The 23,625-nt window shown below is 38.8% G+C and overlaps 1 protein-coding gene across 1 annotated transcript; it reads left to right on the forward strand.

The window, feature by feature from the left end:
* The first annotated feature begins 256 nt into the window (after positions 1-256).
* LOC135085240 (protein toll-like) lies at positions 257-22,907 on the forward strand. Its single transcript, XM_063979996.1, has 9 exons — positions 257-599; positions 12,944-13,151; positions 13,288-13,441; positions 13,754-13,831; positions 14,330-14,605; positions 18,337-18,500; positions 19,060-19,388; positions 19,723-20,050; positions 20,354-22,907. Exons 2-9 carry the CDS (start codon positions 12,966-12,968, stop codon positions 21,848-21,850), a joined length of 3,012 nt encoding a protein of 1,003 aa, XP_063836066.1. The 5' UTR covers positions 257-599; positions 12,944-12,965; the 3' UTR covers positions 21,851-22,907.
* The last annotated feature ends 718 nt before the right edge of the window (positions 22,908-23,625 follow it).

Genomic DNA, 23,625 nt, shown 5'->3' on the forward strand with positions numbered 1-23,625 from the left:
TCCAAGTAGAAGTTTAGCAAATTCTCGTTGTAATTCTAAAATCATCTTCCGTGTTATTTCTTCTGATGAACCTGTTATTGTTACAAATCTTGAATAAAAAGAAAGAAATTCTGCCATGTTGATAAATAGTGGCATTTAAAAAATCTTACAAATATCGACATGCGCTACATCTCTTCTTTTCTTACAACAGGCGCACGCGCAAGAAAATCTCAAAGATTGCGAGACAGAAATACAAATGTACCCGTTAGTGCGAGACGGCAACACTCCCCACTACAGAAACACCATTGAATACAAAATTTACGCATTTTTTCACAAACCAAAACCGTCCTTATCGCTATCGTGTTACGATCTGCGTATAATTTTATAGTGTGACAGTCAGTAGATCCGTGTCATGCTTGGGGCACTGACGCAAGCGCTCTGTGAAAGGTCTCCGTGCAATAATTTCGATAAAAACAACATTTTTTTGAAATTACGTTCTGTTAGAGCGTTAAAAATAGACAATTACTGAATCTGCTACCGCGAGTGACAGTGGAAATGACTGTGTAGTGATTTAAAGTTCGAATTCCTGAGGTCAACTGGATCGGAGTAAGCCAAAAACGGTATTTGATTTTATGGCCAGCGAGCCGTGTTGTCTGTCTAGTTGCTATTGTTTAAATACCAGTTTGCTAAACGTTCGGTTGTAAGTTAAGTATGGAGACATAAACTAATGATTTACTGGCGGATATAAGTCAGGGTCATTAATGGTAAATGCTTTTGCAACATTTAATTGCCATGCATCTAAGTAACTAGAGAGCTCAGCAAAGATAATACTCGTATTTTACAAGGAATTCTAGTGAATTACTCGTATGTGTACTTATTTTAACGAGAAAATGTAACTTCTTTTAAATGGTCATGCTATGTTTGAGCCATCTGCCTTAAAATTGTTGCATTGCAGCGTCAAATAGTTCGTGACACCCAGTAGCCAAAAAGTTGATAGGTAACACAACCTTATTCCGATTATGTACCTATATCTTTTCTGCTTGTATGTCTTTCTTTCAAATAAAAAACTATTCTATTCTATTGTAACAAAGACGTGTTGCGAACTTTTTGACGCTGCTGTACCTACCGCGCGGAAAGCATGCCATAATAATATAGTATTTTAGATCATAGTTTATTTATGAATAAAACGGCAGTACCAATGAGGGCTATCGTTTTTATACTTAACAGTTGGCACCCCTGGCGATTGACAGGACCTTACTCTACAGTGGCGCCATCTTGGTGAGTGCAAATGCGATAGTCCTCCTACCACTTTAGCGCTCACCAGTTGGTTCCACTGTCTTCGCTACTAGCAAGTGACAGGACCTTACTCTACAGTGGCGCTAACTGGTGAGCGCTAAAACGATAGTCCTCATTACAATAATCAAAGAAGTAAATCAAAGAAATAATGAATACATAGTCACTTTATGAAAAGCTTTGATGCTGGTAATTTTGTTGAGAGAAAATCCAGATTAAAATTTGTTCCAAAACAGTTCAGACCAGTTGCGTTCCAGTAATTAATCACCAATTATGATCCAGCGTTATGTACTATGAAGAGCGTGCGACATTCCGCTCAACGCATCGCAACGCAGTAACTTAATGTCTTATATCGCAATTAGCGCAACGTTATCTTACTATAACATCAACCTATCAATGTAAATGAAGGCAATAAAGATGTTTGGTGTATGAGTGTGCTACTTTTTGAGTTAATCGATATAAATAATGACATGTTACATAACTTTGTAGAGTTGATATACCTACTTGATAGATTTACGAGATTTCGTATACAGTTATTGTTACTTGTATCTATTATTACTTGTTATAAATTCTAGCGCTTAACTCATTAAGTGGCTGACTGACCGAGTTATTAATATACGCTAGCTAGAGAGAGCCAAATGTAAGTTTTGATAGGCTTCCGCTGAATCCCGGGCTCGAATTCATCAAATCCACGAGGTATATTAACAAATAACCATCTGTATTGTACCATGTTCCTGTGCAAATAAATTTATTTATTTATTTATTTATTGTTTTACCAACAACATATCAATTTACATGCATCGTTACATTATTAGAAATAAATGAATTTGAATTTGAATTTTGAACCACTAATACTTATAATACATATTGTAATTAAATGGAGCCATAATACAAAATCTTACACCCGGGATGAACCCTGGTTTAAAATGTCATTTCCATACTAAATGTCAATTTAAACTACAGTTTAAATTAGAGTTTAAGGGGCAAAAGTTTGGGCAAAATTAATAAAAACTCATAAAACTCATATTATTTTTGCAAGTAGGCTTCTAAAATGCACTTTTACATGTCGCAGTATAATCCCTACCACTGCATAAATAAAGCTTTTATAAAAGTTTAATTGCTGTGAAGATTGAAATATAAATATACATATTATATGTATAACTCAAAGGTGACTGACTGACTGACATGATGATCTATCAACACACAGCACAGCCCAAACCACTGGACGGATCGGGCTGAAATTTAGCATGCAGATAGATGTTATGACGTAGGCATCCGCTAAGAAAGGATTTTCGATACTCCACCCCTAAGGGGGTAAAACGGGATTCACGCGTACGAAGTCGCAGGCGGCTGCTAGTAGGTAACTACTTATACAAAATTTATCGGTTCGTATTACATGGTATCACTAAAATGTGAACAACAACATGTATTGTCATAGTCTATCAATTTATGCAAATAGCGGAGCGTCTAAGAATGCACGCCCACGACAGGCCATAGAAAAATATATGCATCATAGATAGAGTTACAAACAATACTAGAGAAGCTATCGTACGCAAAATTCTTGCTCCATTTCGGAAAGAATTAAAAAATAAAGTTCGCTGCGTTGAAACATTAATCCTATCGTCTAAGCAGCGCTAGATAAAAAAAAAGCTAATAAAAAACTCATAAAACTCATTTATTTCTGTAAATAGGCTTTAAAAAAGCACTTTTACATGTCCCAGTATTAACCCTACCACTGCTTCAGGACAATAAATGGGCCAGTGCTGAGAAGAAGCAGCGCAAGAAACTCAGACACTATTGTCAGCCTCTTTTTCAAAGGTTTACAGGCTTCGCTTACAGAGTATAGTTTTATCAAATCAAATCAAACAAAATCAATTATTTCGAGGTGGATCAAACATTTCACAAGAGTATAGGATGCAAAAATATAAAATTGAATGTCAAAGTCGCACTAAAGTAAGCAGTACGGATTGCACTACAATGATATGGGCTTAGTGCGAGTTTACAATTTACATCAATCGTCGAAAGCTTAAAAAGTGACATTAAATGTATGACGGACTGTACAGCGCCCCTAGCGGAAACTTTCAAGAATTAAAATTTTCATAAATTTTTTAACGCGCTCGCTAGCAACGTTTGCCTCAGTTGTTTAACAGAGCGAGTGTTCGGATCGCGAAATCAAGTGCGTAGTAATAATAATATTTTATGTATATTGATGAAAGGCATGCTATTTTTAAATTCCATAACTGTTGCCTTGCTGGCATGGGACCTCCAAACTGAGGCACGCATACAAATTACATCATTGGACATTTTTATGTGTATTTCACTATGGGAGGCAATTGTTATAGTAATTTACATTCAATTGTACTGTCGCAGAATAAATTAGGCTTGTGTTCAAACGACCGTTACTTAAACAAGCTATCGAATAATTTATGACGACCACAGTTCAGAAGTTGTGGCAGATTCGCCGCTATAGGATAGTTTTATCCCGGTTTTTGAAAGAAGTAAGTACCTATACGCGCATATTGGCACATAATCACCTAACTAATAGGTATTGGGAATAAATAATAATACAGTGTATAACGCTATCTGCATTGTTATTTTATATTACTAACTTGATTTTATAGAACTTCAGTCAAAATTTGACTCTATTATTGTGACTGAAGGTCACTCTTGATGCCTCTATGTACTACAAGATACACTTTCTCGTTGTGGATAAAAAAAAGTATTGACGTGCCAGCTCCTTGAGGCCAGAATTGGTCTAGAAGTCTAAACTTTTCTTCTATAACTGATGATGAATCTCTTCTGTCTAACTTCTGTCGTCTGTTGAATAATAACAGCGTTCTAAGAACTTTTTATGGCAGTTTGCATATACAAGTCTTTTTTTTCATAAGAAGTTAGAGTTAGGTATAAGCACATAATGTAGCAGCCTACAGAGCAATTGAATATTAAGCAATCTCCTTTGCGGTTAGTCAAGGATCTTCGATTTCTGGAAACTCGTTATTTGCCGACGCGTCATGTTGTTCGATCGATTAGCATGTTGCATGTGACGATAATAATTCTATGTCTGCACACAATTAGTAACACGATATGTTTTTTTTTTCCAAATGTGTGATATTTCCATTGTAATTAGATATGTAGGAATATCATCAGGTCATTTAGTTTCCACGGCCGGAGCATGACTCTCTAAATCAGTGTTTTGCAACCTTTTTCATGACACGACACGGCCCTAGATGAAAAAATATTTTGCGATAGCCCGACCGTTCGCTTTTTTAGGGTTCCGTAGTCCTGACAAGAACTCTTATTATAAAATTTCTTACCTAATAAAAATTCATTAGAAGAAAATATTGAAAGTGACTTTAGATGGAGAAATTGCTTGCTTCTGAAATATACTGTGGTAACGGTAACGATGGACAACTAAGTACGGAACCCTACACTGCGCGTGGCACGACACGCACTTGGCCATTTTTTTCATGTATTTTATAATGTTACAGGGACCGAATACTTAAATCAATATTTTTACATCGATATCTTTACAACTTTGTTTTTTTATTGAGGTTATTTTTACGACCGGGGTCGCAACTCACACTGCTCACACCTTGAAAAACACTGCTCTAAATTATACCAGGTAAATGGAGGATTTGTTAGTCGACTCTCTTCACCACTGCAACCACTGGTATGTGTATTTTCGGGCCTACGAATTCCCACCTCTCGTTCCCACCGCTGCAACTCCTGTGTAGCCAGGATCTACAGCTTGACCGCCAATAAAAACCCAACCCTGTGAAAGTCAAGTTTGTCCCGGGGGAATTTCAAACTGTCATTGGACCCGCAACAAAATAATCAGAAGAACATAATATAGGAGGATTCGAAATAATAGACTGGCTTTCGCCAGCGAATTCGCACTCGTGACTACGGGCTTGTCTCAGATGATTAGGGGGCATTTAATACCATATTATTCCGTGGATCTTAAACTTAGACCAACACTTAGGATCTTAGACGTCGTCGACCCCCTTAAATGGCTGTTACAACGCACTAATTAGAAATAGCGCTGGATTGAGCTATAAATAATTCAAGTTAGACGGAAGCAGTCAGTCGAGTGTAGACGACAGATCCTGTTAGGAGAGTGTACTAAGGCTGGGTTGCACCATCTTACTTTGACTGTAACAAACGTCAAAAATCTGTCAAACTCCATACAAAATGCACCGGTTATCGTCATAGTTACCGTTAAAGTTAGGTGGTGCAACTGAGCCTTAGAATGGTTAAATAACAAAACAATTGATCATTTTGGCTGAGTTGCACCATCTTATTTTGAACTATAACAAGCGTCAAAAGTCTGTCAAACTTCTCTAACTATAACTTTAATCGGTGTTTTGTATGGAGTTTGACTGACTTGAAATTTGTTACAGTTAAAGTAAGATTGTGCAACCGAGCCTTAAACTTAGTCGTTGGTCTGTTCATGTAGTCGAATAAATCAATTGTAAAATTATCTATGTAGGTACCTACTTACTTACATAAAAGTAGGGATAGATAGTTATATCGTTATATTGAAAATCTTTATTTGACACGAAAACATAAAATAAGCAGGGTTAAAAATTACACCCAGCATGGAAATAAATGTTTGAATATAAAGTAAAAGACTTCAAAATGGCGTCACATGAATAATACGACAGTAACAACTCTTGTTATACATAAACCATCACACCTTTACCATGTAGTAAGCAAATAAACAATTATGAAAAATGTGTGGTATTTTGTAAACTCCCTGTTCGCGTCATGTTGAATGCTATTAATAAATCTTTGAAAAAGTGGCTTATACCTGCTTTATCTAAATATACCTATACAAACTCAAAGGTGACTTACTGACTGACTGACTAACTGACTGACTGACTAACATAGTGATCTATCAACGCACAGCCCAAACCACCGGACGGATCGGGCTAAAATTTGGCATGCAGGTAGATGTTATGACGTAGGCATCCGCTAAGAAAGGATTTTACGAAACTCCGCCCCTAAGGGGGTAAAACGGGATCCACGCGTAACGGGCGCGGGCGACCGCTACTTTTGCATAAAAATGTAGAATAGAATAGAATAGAATAGAATGTACTTTGCATTGTGAAGGGTTCGAGCCTAAACCTGCCTCTCGTTTCCACAAATCAACGTCTTATAGCCAGGATCCGACGCTTTTAACGTAACCCGACCTCTTAGTATTCATTCCATATAGGTCAATCAGATAATGATTATGCAGTGCAACAACTTCTTATCGGGACTATTCCCACCTCTCGTTCCCACCGCTGCAACTCCTGTGTAGTCAGGATCTACAGCTTGACCGCCAATAACCCAACCAGTGAAGATCAAGTTTGTCCCGGGGGAAAGTTAAACTGTCGACGAACTTAATCAGAAGAACATAGGAGGAGTTCGAAATTAAGGTTCGACATCTCTTCAGTGCAAAGCGGATACAACCTCTATAGATAGGCAGTTCGCTGTCCAGTAAGATAGTTAAGATTATGCAGCAATAACCTACGAACGCATCATCAAACCAGTTGGCTACGTCACGCGTATTGTGAAGTAATTAATGTAAGTACGTGCGAAGGTAAACCCCGCCGACCGGTCCTTGCACTGTCGATACGCCATCGATTGACGGCATTTTTTCAGAGCCGTGATATATGCAAGCTTGATAAATAACACGTAGGTCATCATAGTATGTCGCTGACCTGGTGCTACCCAGAAAAATATGTATATTTTCTACTTACAATATTATTTTCCGGGGTAAAAAGCAAGAGCTTGATAATAGACTGTCAATTAACTTATCAAAAAATACTCTACACGTATTCTTCCCTTTTTGAAAATAATAAAAATTTAAAGAGAGAGAAAGTTCAGTAGTCAAAGTCTTCACGCGCTTAAAAGTATAGCACTTTGTGACGTCACGCGAAACTTCAACGCATCATAACTTCGTAATTACTTTAATTCACAAACAAAAAATACGTGTCCAATATTTTTTAATAGTATAATAATAAAATTGACGGACTAAAAGTTTTTTTAGGAAACTAGGCTATTACCAAGTGGGCACTACCTACTTGCTGAAAATAATTTAGCTTCTGATCACATGCTTTGGCCGCAAGAATTTCGTTTGTCACAAATGTTTAGAATAATATTCCAAACTGTTATTCTTTTGTTTTTGTTGATTTGGGAAAAGTACACATTGCACACAGTGATAGAGATTGTCATCTCACTTTGCTGTATTGGAGAGAAACAGTCGTATTAGTTATTCCGATAATTAGCAATTGGGTCATTAAGACCGATGCCACTGTAAGTCATTGGGCAGACCACCTACTTCGATACGATATACGATCTACACTCCACAGCTACAATGAACTCTGTACTAGATAAACCATAAACTCAATTGTAAATAATACCTATAGGTACTTAGTTTTGTTAATAAGTTTGAAACCAAAGGTTAATTACTGATTATGTATTTTTTTATTTTTGAACCAGCAGACAGTGGTTTGTTGCGTCGCTTCTTCTGAGCACTTGCCAAATGTTGGTCTCGAAGCGCTGGTAGGGCAAAAAAAGAATGAGACATGTAGAGGCTCCTTAAGAGCATTTGATTAGTCTACACAAATAATGATAATTTTGATTTTGATTTCTGGGTGCCGTAAGTAGCTCAAAAGCTTACGGACTATTGTTCTTATCGATAGTTAATGATCTTAAAACGGCTGAATCTTTATAAATTAGAATCATCTTGTTCTAGTTTAACATTAAGAAAGTGTAAAAGCATCAAAAATGATTGATATTTGATCGAAACAGATAGAAATTTGACAATGAGGGCTATCGTTTTAGCGCTCACCAGTTAGCGCCACTGTAAAGTCCTGTCACTTGCTAGTAGCGAAGACAGTGGCGCCAACTGGTGAGCGCTAAAGTGGTAGGAGGACTATCGCATTTGCACTCATCAAGATGGCGCCACTGTAGAGTAAGGTCCTGTCAATCGCCAGGGGTGCCAACTGTTAAGTTTAAAAACGATAGCCCTCATTGACGGATGGATTTCGACTGGGATTGATAAAAACAATCCGGCGTTATCCGGCTTTCAAACAAAACTGTCGCTCTGGCATGATACTTACCTAAGTATGCGCCATCACGCCAGATGCAGACAGTAACTGTCGCGCACACCATTGTTAAGGACACGGATGATTACGTAAAGTATGCTCATAGATTCGCTTTGTTAGCTCCGAGTTTGTCAATATACCTACCTACGACTGAGAGATATTTCTACTAGTATTTAAGTATCTTAATCTGTAAGTCTAGATATTAGCACGTTACTACCTTGTTTAATATACCACGCAATTTTGTATACCCATTCTTATAAGATACACCATACAAGAATGCATGGTAAATTCCTGCCTACCTACCTGCGTACCTACTACTGCTTTTTCTATTTATTTATATTAACCGGCAGACAGTGGTGACTGAGTTTGTTGCGGCGCTTCTTCTCAGCACTTGCCAAATGTTGGTCTCGAAGCGCTGGTAGGATAAAAAGATTATGAGACATGTAGAGTCCTTAAGAGCAAAATGACGATTTGTAAGAACTATTTATTAGTCTAAACAAATAAAGAAATTTTGACTTTAACTTTGACTTTGACTCATACTTATCCTACTTGTAGGGCTATGTGAACTATAGAATTAGATAATCATATTATTATCATACCTGGCTCTCCAATTAAAGGCTGATTTTTCAATCGTCGTATAATTTTGAAGAATAAGTTTGGCACATTGACAGTTTCAGTAGGGGAGACCTAGGAGAGTTGTGACAATTTTTACTTTAGGGGCCATATCTCGCTCAAAAAACATTCTACAGCTATGAATCATACAAATTAATGTAGCGCTGTTCCTTCTGTTTTTAAAACAATCACTAAGGTTAACTAAAGTATTAGGGTTTCTAAGAAAATCATCAAAATCTTAGACCACTCCCTCTGTCACAACTCTCCTAGCACCGAGGTAAGTTGTGACAGGTACCGAGGTGAGTTGTGACAGCATTGTATTTCATCTATTAGATATAAAAATACCATAATACTCAATCAAATAGGATTTTTTAGCAAAAAAGTACTTTAATCATCCTTTAGTAACAATTAAAACAACTAGTTATAGGATATCGTTACACAGATTGAGCCACATTTCTCCAGCTTTCATTTTTCTCCCACGACACTGGATTTTTTTATTACATTTTTAGCTAATATATTCACTTAATATATTTTCTTCCTCTTCTGTAAAAATAAAATAGTCGCGGTGGTATAATCCATAGACGGAGCTTCGCCTTCTGGGTTTACTTGATAAGCCTATTTCTTCTTAATATATTATCTTGACAAGTTTAGATTGTAAGAGGTCGCAGCGTATCTTAAACTTTAACTGTTTTTAACCTAATCACTTCATAAGCCAGGTCCTATATTTCGACTTCAGCAAGCAGTTCCTCTATATGGCATTCATGTATAGTTATTAGGTATTCAGAATCAAAAAAGTAGCAGCAGGCAATTAGACAAATTATAAACCTACTAACACACAAAAAAACATCTAAAAACATCGTGGAAATGGCCCATCAGAAAAATTAAGTAAGCTAGGAGAGTTGTGACAGGCTGTCACAACTCTCCTAGGTGTTTAAAATGACGACTTGGTTCGAATAATATTTTTTATTTTCTGAACACGATGCGCACACAAAATATCAGTGCTACATTTTGAGACCTGAATAACCATACAACTTGAGAAAAAATAACACAACAGTGCACATATACTAAAACATGATTTATATTGAAATAAAATTTTGACGAAAAACTTACTTTTCGCATTTTTTTGTACACAGACGTCATATTTACGAAACCGTGCCTCGTGCGCCGCCCGCAGGTACTTGGTCAAGAAGAGCGTCTTAAAAGCGACAAACAAGCATTTTTTCCAGCTTCCTAACTATATTAAGTAAGGAGAAATCGTCCTTGTCACAACTCACCTCTGTCACAACTCTCCTAGGTCTCCCCTATGGGAAATATTAAGTCAAAATAACAAGTTCATTCTTCAGTTAAAAGATATCTGACGATTGAAAAATCTGCCCTAACTTAACCGAAAAATTTTACCGTAACTATAAGTTTAACCGGTGTTCTGTATGGAGTTTGACGTTTGTTAGTTAAAGTAAGATGCTGCAACATAGGGTTACTTGAACCATTTTTTTTTCAAGCTTCTTCAAGTTATTCAAAAGTTTATTTGAGGCTACTTTTTATTGACACTACTATGAAAGATATTTAAAAAGAGGCTGACAAAGGTGACTGAGTTTCTTCCGCCACTTCTTCTCAGCACCAGCCCATATAATAATAATAATAAATACTCTTTATTGCACACCAAAGAACAGAACAGACAGAAAAGGAACACATAAGGTACAACTAGGCGGTCTTATCGCTATGAAGCGATCTCAGCGATCCCATTATGTTGTCCCAAAGTAGTAGTAGGGGAAGCTATATTTGGGACGTGTTTATACGCCCTGGAAAGGTCCTAAGTCTGAATAAGTATTTGATTTGAAATTTATAATTTATACTACGTACATAAAATATAGTATAATGGTAAAAGAACAAACCGACAGGGCAAGCTTGTTCCTTATACATGTTATGCTAAAACACGCCTCGCCAGAACAATCGCCGGTCATTATAGCGATAAAAGTGTGATTTGTTTACATTTTTATTGCTTTATTTAGGTACAGTCGAACTACACGTTTTCATTGAAAAATAAGTCCTATTTTCGAATAAATAAGTTGAAACAGTGTGAAGTTTAACGTGCAGAGCTCTTTATACGCGCGTAGGATAGATAGTGTTGTTTTGCCGAAAAAACCCAACGATAAAAATGTTTTGCCATTCAATACTGGAAATAAAATACAGCCAAGTGCGAGGCAGACTCGCGCACCGAGGGTTCTGCACAAACTGGTAGTACATAGGTAAAAAAGTAAAAAAAGTAAAAAGTATTTATTACTAAAAGATCACATTGTACAAATTATTTTGGCGGTCTCTGCACTAAGCAGGAAAGCTTGTTGTTCCTGAAATTAAGGATTTTGAGCTAAAATCGGGAAAAAAGTCACGTTTGTTGTATGGGAGCCGCACTTAAAGAAATTTGATTTGATTTAAATATTTACTTTAAATTCTGTCTTTAGTAATTGTTGTTATAGAGGCAACAGAAATACATTATCTGGGAAAATTGGAACTGTCTGACTATCACGGTTCATGGGACACAGCTTGGTGACAGACAGACGGAACAGTGCAGTCTTAGTAAGAGGGTCCCGTTTTTTTTCTTTGGGTACGGAACCCTCTAAAAATGTTTGGGATCAGTTCTATATTTTATTATCTTCACTTCATTGGAATCACGTTTGTACAACTTTAGGGTGATGACCGCTAACTATACGTTATTTTTATGTTTATCTAACCTGCATGCCACTTTAATCAAAAACAGTGCTCTACTGTGGTTCCCAGTCATCAGTCCAGATTATGGACGTATGTATCTCCCTGTATCTCTTCAAGAAAATTCAGGGATCTCGTAGGCAAACAAAATAAAATTATAACATTGTAGTTGATTACATAAAAACACTGTATATTGAACAATAAAATTAAAACTACAGGGTAAAAAAATCTCGATTAATATAACTTGTAGTCGTAACTTTCAGCTGAATTTTTTTCAAAATCTTTCTTCATGAACTGTAATGAACGACTAACAAGCAGTTTTTTGTGCAAAAAACCTACATTACGAGGTGTGTTTATGTCGATCATTAAAATAGTCGAGACTAGTAGCTATATTTTTTACGAGAATCTAGTCCCTGAGCCAAACGAGCGAAAATAGATAACAACTAAGAAATGCACTCGCGTTTCATGACATAATAAGCATTTTCATACTACTATATTGGAGTTGGGTGCGGCTAACATTATAATTAGAAGTGCCTATTCCAAGAACGGAATTTGAAATAACTTTTGACAAACATCCGAGTTTTAACCCTTTAAAAGGCAGTGGGAATATAATTCCCATCCTATTTTTTCCTTTTTTTTAAAGTTCAAAAACAATAAAAACTTGCTATGTCCGCTTTTGAACGAGCAAATTTTTTGGGAGATGAATGTGGCGAATATTTACCAAACGAGTTATTGTCATATCGTCCACGCAAGTAAAAAAGACTGTTAATAATAATATATCAAACAAATAACTACTGTCACCTAACTGCGTATGTAGTGAATTGAGTAAACCTCTCTTTTTTGTAAGGCATTTGCACATAATATCATGTATTTAATATCGTGGATAACGGTGCTGATTGTGCATTTATTTAAGATATATCTGTAAGACTTTTTGTAAAACCGTTTGTACAATTGTTTGTTGTCCCTAATAAAATAAAATAAAAAATAAATAAATTTATTTACAATAAACAGATTTTTTTAAACTAACTTATCGAACCCTATCGCCGCAGGACTATTGTGATGAGCCCACTCCTAAGTAGAAATAATTCTAGTTTAGCTGGAGGGGTTAACGTTTTTTATCACATAATTATCATTTATGTGCAATACCTACGTTTAGTAAAAATAATATTTGTTGTAGCAAGTTATCTTTTTGCATGGTTTATAGTTTGAATAGGTAATTTGTATCCCTATTCAAAGTACAATAAAAATCTATTCTATTCCAGCAATGGCCGCCCCCCGGTAGCGATGCTCGCGAGCACGTTCGCGCGCGTGCTTCTGCTCGCGCTCGCGGGCCGAGCGTTCGCGCGCGCGTGCCCCGAGAACTGCGTGTGCGGCGAATCTGATGGCGTGCGTGTGTTCCAGTGTGAGCAGGATGGCACGCGGTATGAGGTCAAAGGCCTGCCGCACTCCTACGCAGAAATCCATTGCGAGGTGGGTATTTTTTGACTGAAGTTTCTATGTACTATACTAGACTTTACTTTCCCTCTTATTTAGAGCTTTTGTAATTCAATTTCAAATTCAAAGCTTAGAATTTTAAATAATCGAATATAACTTATTTATTCGATAGCGAGCACATCTGAACTGGTCGGCAATCCCGTTCTTCCCGTTTGCGTACAACTCGACCCTGGAAAGCTTCACGCTGTCCAATTGCGAGCTGCCGAGCGCGCTCGCGAGCCTGCTCGAGAGCCTGGGCGCGAATGATGCTCGGGGACTCGTATTGAGTAAGTATACTTTCTATAAAAGGCAGATGAGTTCTTGTAGTTTATGTTTATTGTGTACGGAAATATTAAGCTAACATAGTGTCTTATCTCATTTTGAATGCGCCATCCCTCTCACACAAAGCGAGATGTTATTATTGCCAGCCATAGGCGATGATGACAAACAGACCCGAAATTACGTAAACAGCATTTCGGAGTAGCCCTCCTGATGCGCTGTCAACTATACAACAAACCAAAAAAGAGTTGTAAAGTGTTTCTTCCATTTGCCTCTGATTTTAAACGACGAATACTAATCAGCTTGTTTATTTCTTCCAGAGGGCGTGTCGGGGCAGCTGGAGGCCTCGCACGTGGAGGGCCTGAGCGCGGTGGAGGCACTCATGATGGTGGACGCTGGTGAGTCGTAGGCTCTGAGTTGATCCAATCAGTCGAATGCCATTTATCTAAACAGTTTAAAAAATACCCTTCAAAAAGAGTCTGACTATAGTTACTGAGTTTCTTGCGCTGCTTCTTCTCAGCACTGGCCCATTTGTTGTCGCAAAGCAGTGGTAGGGTTAATACTGGGACGTGTAAAAGTGCTTATTAAAAGCTTACTTGTAAAAAATAAACTGAGTTTAATGAGTTATTCCCGTTAACCCCTCGTGGTAAGGTAAATAATTATGCTTGGGTTACGAGTGGGTTCACCACAAAAGTCCAGCTACGGGGTTCGAACCCGCGTTCCTCGGATCTCAATTCGATCAGTCCGACATTACGACTGTATCTTCAACAATATCAATTCATTATCTGAGTTCTCAAAATATAGCTCAAGTGACATTTGGCTAAAGTTACAGATTGTAAAAAACGTAAAATCACATAATTCATAAAGCCTTATGTTAAATGTTAATTCATCCACAGCCGACCAAACCCGAATCCCGTACGACGTTTTCGACGCCCTACCCGCACTAAAAGACTTCAGAATCCGCGGCGCTCGTCTCCAACTAGAAGAGAATGGAGGGGATCGTTCTTCCCCGCCCCCCGCTGTCTCCGCGCACCCCGCGCTGCGGTTAGTCGAGCTCGCGTCGTCGGGGATCACGGACGCGCCGCCCGGAGCGTTCGCGAGACTGAACTATGTGAATAAGCTGTTCCTGTGGGGCAATAAGATTAGAAATTTTACCAGTGACACTTTTAGAGGTGAGTGGTTTGAAAATAAGTGGTAATTACAACTGTAGTGTTCATCATCTCAGCCATAGGACGTCCACTGCTGAACATAGGCCTCAATGCTTTCCATGGGTGCCCGGTTGGTAGCGGCCTGCGTCCAGCGCCCTTCTGCTACCTTTATGATGTCGTCATTCCACCTTGTGGGTGGACGTCCCACGCTGCGTTTTCCGGTACGCGGCCTCCACTCCAGAACCTTGCTGCCATGTACTGTAGTGTTATATCAGTTATATCTCGCAAACTACACACTTTTAGTCGGCTTCCAATTTGTATGAGGAATCGACCGATAGCCGATCGACACCGAATCGGTGTAATGTAGTATGGAAGTGCGCACATTACACCGATTTGGTATCGGCCGATTCTTCATACGAATTGGAAGCCGACCGAACTATCCGCCGACTAAAAGTCTATTCTGCGGGGAGACTAGACTCCCTCTAGTATAAGTCAGACGACTCCAAACAGGTTATATTAGATTACCTACTTACTTAGACCTTAATTTTATTTTATTTATTTATTTATTAACACCAACAAGACATATACAATAATATACAATTTAGACAATATTATACATGCTTATTATAATAGGTTAAGTGCTATCTCTATGAAAATCTCAATGAGACTTACATATTTGAGCCGTTTGGAGTTGAAACTCTGGGCCCGTGGGGACCAAGCGCCCACAAACTGTTTCGTAAGATGTCTCAGCGCTTAGTTGAGACATCTTAAGATACAAAGGCTGGCCTTTACCTTGGCCAACGCATCAGCCTTGCCATCCAGCGTGGCAATGTAGCCAGCCTTTTGGGCACCTTCCCCCAAGGGAGCGACTCAAACGATTTTTTATATTTATAAAGCTTGTACATATTTTAATTTTTACCCTTTTTTATTTAGTTATAGTTTAGTGCTATCTTAATTATAGGCGTCACACAAAAGAAATTGAATTAACTTCGCACACCTCCTATGTTCTTCTGATTAATTTCGCGGGTCCAATGACAGTTTAACTTTCCTCCGGGACAAACTTGACCTTCATTGGTTGGGTTTTTATGGCGGTCAAGCCGTCGATCCTGGCTACACAGGAGTTGCAGTGGTGGGAACGAGAGGTGGGAATAGTCTCTACTAGGTTATATTAGATTCGAAACACATTTTTCTACTAAGCAACGTGTTGGTTCTTAAAAAACAAAATCGTCAAAATAAACCAAAATCCTATAGGACTAATACACGACCGGTTCTAAAATAAAATCAAAGGGATCTCGACCAGTATCGTCTTGAAATAACTCGATGCGGTCAGAGTGTTTGTATGCAGTTAATTTTAAAACCGCAATACCTCACTAAGATAAAAATATTTCCACACTGGTAATAAACAGTTGCACTTGAAATGGTCAATATTAATAAAACTTTATTACTTATACAGGATGTTAGGTAAATGGGTTTATAAGCCGACACTAGCCTATGTTAACATTATGCATAATTATAAATGGTATGGTGAAGTCAGAAAATTGATAAAATTTCAAAATTTTAACTATTTTAATTTTCATACGAAAAAAAATGTATATTAAAAAAAACAGATTTTTATGAAAATTACCATAATAAAAATGATATCAATTTTCTGACTTCACCATATTTTATGTATTTATTATGTTAACATGGGCTAGTGTCGGCTTATAAACCCATTTACCTAACACCCTGTAGAGTGTCTATTAGAACACAGGTGAATCATCTCAGAAACTGTATATTGCAGCATATTGCCAGCTCATAATATCTAATTACCCACTTATCTAATGTTGTTACAATGAATTCATCGACCGTATAGTGTTACATTTTCGATAAAAATTACGATAAATATTAATTAGATCATTAATACAATATTCAATATTGTATAATGATTGATAAGTAAACAAAGGTACCCATATTATTAATTAAAATGTATTAATTAATTTGGGATAATCAATTAGTTTGTAATGTTAATTATTCACACTTCTATGCCTAATAGAAAATCTAAATCGCAATTTAGACACAACCTTGACCGATACACAGCTATATTTAAAATGCCTTCTGTGAATATGGTTAATTAACCCTTTAAACGGCAGTGGTAATATAGTTCCCACTATATTTTGGACCTTATTTGCTTGTCTTAATGTCCAAAAACAATGAACAATTTATTATGGTTAAGACAATATTAGGCCTCAGCTAATTTGAGAACAGTTCACCAAATTAATGTGTCTCACAAATAATGGTCATCGAACCCTGGGTCAAAAGATTTGAACTCTTTCATTATACATTGGGTGATTAATAGTTTTGAAACAATTTCATAAGGAAAAATGTAACACTCATCAAGTCATCAGTTAAGATACTTCACGCAAATTCTCAGGAAATGATCGCATCAAAATCAACAGTGACTGAAATTACAGTTTATTTTGGTGATGCGTTGTTTATTATCAAAGTTTAATCATGGTATGATTCTCCATTTACATTCCGCGAGTCACAGTTGCGCTATATTGAACCTTAGGTATACAGAATAGCGTCCGGTATCGCATGGGTTTGTGGTACTTATCTGGCAGACAGTGCGCGTACGCACATGTTGAGAGCATTCCTTTTTTGCGGCTGGTCCTTCTCAAAACGCGACTCTATATTTAGGCCGATTATGTATGAAATATTTTAATGCTTCATATATCATACACTTAAAGATGAGTATAGACTAGGCCAGTGTTTTTCAAACTTTTTCATGACACGACCCCCCTAGTATGTAAAAAAAACTCGTTTCGTGCTTTTTGAAGGTTTCATGGATGTTGTAGGGACCGAATTTGTCAATCCCTACAACATTTTTTTATGCATTTGCATTAGTAATTAGTTTTCGGATAAATCTATCTTTAAAACTTGACTGTTTTTTTTACTGGGGTAGTTTTTACGACCTCTCGCGACCCTCCTATAGGGGCTACCCACAGGTTGAAAAACACTGGACTAGACTATTTTTATGTAATGTAACGTTCTAGCGAATGGTACAATACAGTACATTTTTTTGGTTCGTAACTGATGATGACACTATAACACCGCTTTCACATAGACGGAAGCCCGAACATTAATAAATACCAAGATTTACGGGATTATTCCCACTTCTCGTTCCCACGCTGCAACTCCTGTGTAGACAGGATCTAAAGCTTGACTGCCAATAAAAACTCAACCAGTGAAGGTCAAGTTTGTCCCGGGGGAAAGTCAAAGCCGTCTGTCATTGAACGAAATTTCAGAAGAACATAGGAGGAGTTCGAAGATTATCAAGATTTGCTGTTAGGGTCACCAATGTTGGGATGGAGTGTGTATGTATGTAGAGAAGACTAGGGTTGTGAATGAAAACAGCTGACAATCCAAGCGGCCATCTTGTGATTTATCTCTGCTAAACAAGGTCGATAGAGTGAATATAAGCCTTGGGTAACTTCTCATACAACTTAATACACTGTTGTACAAGGCTTATGTCAAAAATATTTTTATTAGTAGTCTTCGATGTATAACAGTAGTTCAACAACTGTGTAACTTTTTATTAGTAAGGCTGTAAGACGTTATTTTAGGTTAAGATACTTTAACGTGTTCACTCTCTACATCTCTATAAACGACTGACTTTACAATGAATCCTGCCGACCGGCCAACGGCGCGCGGTCCTATCTGGTTACAATACAATACCTTGTATCAAAATAAACAAATAAGCTGTTTTCTCTCCCCAGGGCTAGACCACCTGGACACACTCGACCTGACAGGCAACCCGCTGGGGACACTGCCTCCTCACGCATTCGCCGCCGCGCCGCGTCTGCGCAGCTTGCATGTCGTCGCCACGCGCCTTGCCATCGTGCCTGGGGACGCGCTTAGAGGACACCCGGGATTGGAGACGGTGAGAGAGTAGGGGTTTTAACATACATATTTGCTTGGTGGTAGAACTTATTCTAAATCCGCCTCGCTAGCTAGCGTCTTAACAAAGTTTATGGAACAATGTTAACTAACAAAAATATCAGTAATTATATTAGCGTCCTTCGGGTCCAATATAACAACGGTTTCAGGGTGCTGTTGGGCTTGCCTCGCTTCTGCAGTGCTTGCTTGTGCGAAAATGCTTACTTTGCTCAGTCGCATACTGACGGCTTCTTTGCTGTCCTACGCAAGAAGGCCTCTCTAATTTACCAAAAGCAAATGATGGATTTGGCCTACACTTGCCAGGCTGGCCGGACGGGTTTGAGGCCGGAGGTTCCTCAGGGAAGATCTTCTCCGTAGTGGATAAAAATATCTTCAGGTCAATACTATCCACTGCAGGAACACGGCCCTCTCTTATTTATCAAATGCAAATGGAGGATTTGCCTTGCACTCCCCACGTTGACCGAACAGCTGGTTATCTCCCTTAGTCGCCAAAACCATCAAAAAGTTGCATTACTTCTTGACGTAACCATATTTCTCAACAGATCCTGTTCAAATTCGGCATGAGCAAGATCAAATTCGGTCCTGGTGCACTCGCAGCGATGCCAGCGCTGAAGCAGCTAATCTTCGACCGGACGCCGCTAGACCAGCTCCCTGGAGACCTGCTTGAAAATTCTACAGCGCTTGAAGAGCTGATGATCAAAGGCACCGGCCTCGAGGCGTTACCTGAAGGACTGTTCAGGACTCAGCAGCGGATTGAAAAACTGGACCTCAGTGGGAATAAAATTAAGGAATTGAAACAAAATGTCTTTTGGCCGCTGAAAGCGCTGAAGGAGCTCAATTTAGACGAGAATAAAATTTTAGAATTGCCTGAGTAAGTGTGACTAGTGTTTCTATTAATAAATTGTATATTTGCTCAGCCCAAAGGTTATTGGAAATTAGCAGAAAATGCCATAAGCCATTAAAACCCTATACCAATTTAGTAGCCTTCAAGAATAAAAGCCTTATAAACCTTCAGTTAACTCTTAACAAAAAAAAAAAGTTATTCTCCTGTCTGATGATCTAAAATAAGTCCACAAAATCTCAAAACAATGAAAGACAATACAGTCATACATAGAAGCTTTTGCCCTGAATCCCACCCGATGGAAAGTGATGATCTTTTTTAATATAAGGCAGTCATCTAAATCTTTATCTCCATCGTTTTACAGGCAACTGTTCTCCGGCCTGATCAGACTAACGTCAGTCACAGCCAACAACAACGGCATGAAGCACATCGCAGCTGACGCCTTCCAAGGATCCACCTCATTACAGTACCTCTCCCTCAACGACAATCAGCTCACCTTGAAGCCCAAGACTGGCTCTAATACTGACTACTACAACATCGAGGAGCAGTCGCCCTTCAAGACTCTGTTCAACCTAAAGGAACTGCTCCTCCAAGGGAACAATATAACAGAAATATTTAGTGATTGGAGGTGGGCGCTGGTCTCCCACTTGAAGAGGCTGGATCTGTCGAGAAACAACATCTCTGACCTTACGGTGATTGTTTTATTTATCTATTTATTCAGTTCTCTTAATACTTAGTGAGTTTTTTAGTTGTTGCCAAACTACTTAGCAGTTGCTCCTGAATTATACACAGAAATACAGGGGGGAATTTTGTAATGCCTCGTAAGGGAAAGTACTCTTAATACTGTAGATAGATTGCTCAAAGAAAACATTCCTTTATTTTTGAAAAGAAAGAAAACTGCATTCATAGATTTCTGATATCCAAATCAAGGAAGGAAGAAAACAAAAATTGTTAGTTTGGTTCATAAAATTGAAAACGAAATGTTCTTCTTTCAGGAAACGGACGTCCAATTCCTCGCCAGCAACTTGACTATAGACCTCCGTTTCAACCGCATCGCTTCCATCAGCGTGCTGGAAGCCCCGCCTGGCATGCCCGCGGACCAACTGCCTTCAGGAGACACTGGCTCCGTCATGCTCCTTGACGACAACCCGTTCAGATGCGACTGCGACTTATTCATGTTCGTCAAAAGACTCCACGGTTCACAACCATTGGCAACAGAACCCAAATTAGACGTAGGAAAAGCTCGATGCACGTCCCCACCAAGCCTCGCAGGAACTTTAGTAAGGCACATTTCACCGTCCTCTCTCACCTGCAGTCTTCGCCCACAAGACTGTCCAGCGAACTGCACCTGCGACATTCGCCCTGCCACGCTCTCTCTTGAACTGAACTGCGACACTGCCCCTCCCAAATACCCGAACCCCGAAAACTTTTACGTTTCAACCACCAAGCTACGCCTCAGGAGTTTCAATTCACTGTCACTACCAACCCACGTCGTTTCTCTTAATTTAAGCGGAATCGGCCTTACAGAATCACCTTCAATTGATTTATTGAAGAATGTTGAGGAATTGGATCTTTCCAGAAATAATCTGACCCGCGCCCCAGTGGAGCTGTTCAAAGACAAATTAGATTTACATCTTGCTGGAAACCCTTTCGAGTGCGACTGCTCTCATGTCGATGACGTAATTGCATTACAAGCAAACGTTGATCGCATTTATGATTCGGACAACGTGACGTGTAGAGGAGGCGAGTCGCCGTGGCACGTGGACGCTGCCAGGCTGTGTGACGTCAAACGAGCCGCTCTGCTCGGCGGTTGCTTGGCCGGGCTTGGCCTCATCGCCGCCGTCGTGGCAGCACTATCCTACCGTTACATCCTCGAAATCAAAGTGTTCCTGTTCTCTCGCGGCTGGTGTCAAAGACTCATCGAAGAAGACGAGTTGGACAAGGACGCGGAATACGACGCGTTCGTCTCTTTCTCACAGGAGGACGCCAAGTGGGTTTCGGAGCAGCTTCTCCCCAAACTGGAGGGAGCACCCGACAACTTCAAACTGTGCGTGCATTACCGAGACTGGGTCGTCGGGGACATGATTCCCGCTCAGATAGCTCGATCCGTGGAACAGTCCAGAAGGACGATTGTGGTGCTAACCGAAAACTTTTTGAAATCAACATGGGCTTCTTTGGAGTTTAGAGCCGCGAATGTTCGTGCCCAGCGTGAGCGCAGGGCTCGCGTGCTCGTCATTGTTTTAGGGGACGTCCCTGAGAGTAAAGAAATGGACGCTGAGCTGAAGGCTTACCTAACTACTAACACGTACCTCAAATGGGGCGATCCGTGGTTTTGGGAGAAACTGCGGTTCGCCATGCCGCATAGAGGTCCTAGAGGGACACAACGCTTGAAAGAAGTGTACGTCCCTGATAAGCTTAAGAGAAGCGGACTCGACGCAAGACTGAACTCTGAAGGGAAGATAGTCAACGATGCAACCCCGCCGAGTTATTGATTGCATTTCGAGACTAAAGTCCGGTCGCCGAGCAGTAGAAGTTCGTCCAATGACCCCAAGCTACAAATCCTTATCGCTCGCGCGTAAATATATTGCTGTCGCGACTGTGCGACGGGCAGCCGCAGTGAGTGTGCGAAATTCCATGTGCACGGCGACCGGATTTTAGTTCCTAACTCATCTGAGGTCATGAGTGGCCTCAATATTTGACACCAGTGACCTGCTGTGTATTTGACTCTATTTGTCCCTCTCGCTCATGACAACTTCGGGGCGATAGAGAGAGACGGCAGAAATACGGATCTCACGATCATAGCAAACTGTTAGGATAAAAATGATCTGATTATAAGTTCTAAACACCTCACGTCAGCAGTTGCCTATTTTTAACTTGAAACCGTATTTTTCGGTTGGGTATTTTTTAATGTTCATAATGTTTACTGAAGATGTTTTATGTTTTTTATGTTTTACTTATTTACCAAAATGTAGACACCCAGTTATAGTAAATAATATGGATCTGTATGTTATTAATTGTATTTAGTTATAAGGGTTTTAGTATGAAATGTATCGAAGAGCAATAATTAACACACTCAAGAACAATAACTTATTTTTATTTAGGAAGTTAAGTTACTCTAATTCATTGTTCTCGAGTGTGGATAACAATAATAATCTTAAGTAAAAGTACATACGTGTGATATTTCTGTAAGAATCTCAAACATTTTGTACCATTTATGAGCCAATTTAATGTTTAGTATCTTCAGTGGATTAACTGAAAACCTTGTATTTTAATAATTAATAAGATTTAATAATGATAAAAAATAATTGATACAAAAATCGGTGGATCTACCCTCAGAACGAGGCTAGTTCACAGGGCCAACTTCTTTGTATGTAATTTTGTTGGTATGCCTCAATAAATAAATAAATAAACCCCAGTGAGTTCCGTGTAACATAGCGGGTCTTCTTTTATAATAATATACTAGTCAAGAAACGTACATATTGTTATTTGACTATAAATGTAGTCCTCAACGCTACCATAAAGCTAATGAATAAATCCTAAATAATGTAATATTGTGTTTTCTTTACCAAAAGTCTCTACTACTACCTACTTGCATCGAATAAATATTTTTCTTTCTTTTCTTTCTTTCTTTTCTTTCTAAGATAGATGTCCTACACTGAACCGTCCCTGCTATGACAATTAGTTCCGTATACATTTATGACATTTCCAGGAGGGCGCTACTACGAGTATCAATCCAGGGTTGTTAGTTTTTCATTTTTGAAACTTGACGTTGTGTAAAGCAATCGTATTCATTTGACAGTTCAAAACGTACGATAAAATCTGTTTAACAAGGCGTTTGACAGAATATAGCGTAACGTTTTGAACTGTTAAATGAATACGATTGCTTTACTCAATTGCACCTCATCCTAAGAGTAGGCGCACACCGTTGATTTTTAGTTGGCCGATAGTTGTGCCCGGTTTTAATTTGTATGAAGAATCGGCCAAATCGAATCGGCGTAGTGTGCGCACTCCCATAACGACTAAACTATCGGCCGACGAAAAATCAACGGTGTGCGCCTACTCTAAAGCGAAAGATGACACACAATAAAAAAAAACTATATTTAATTTTTATTCTATCGCAGTATGGTTCTCCAATCATCAAATAAAAAAGTTACAGACTTTCTTCATACCAATGACAATGTGGGTACTTATTCGTATTTTTTCTTTTTTCTTACCTTCCCGCTCCTAATTTTGCCCAGCTATTATTCGCTGCTTAGTCTGCGAACTG

This window comes from Ostrinia nubilalis, chromosome 28, assembly GCF_963855985.1.
Source record: "Ostrinia nubilalis chromosome 28, ilOstNubi1.1, whole genome shotgun sequence".
Taxonomy (NCBI): domain Eukaryota; kingdom Metazoa; phylum Arthropoda; class Insecta; order Lepidoptera; family Crambidae; genus Ostrinia; species Ostrinia nubilalis.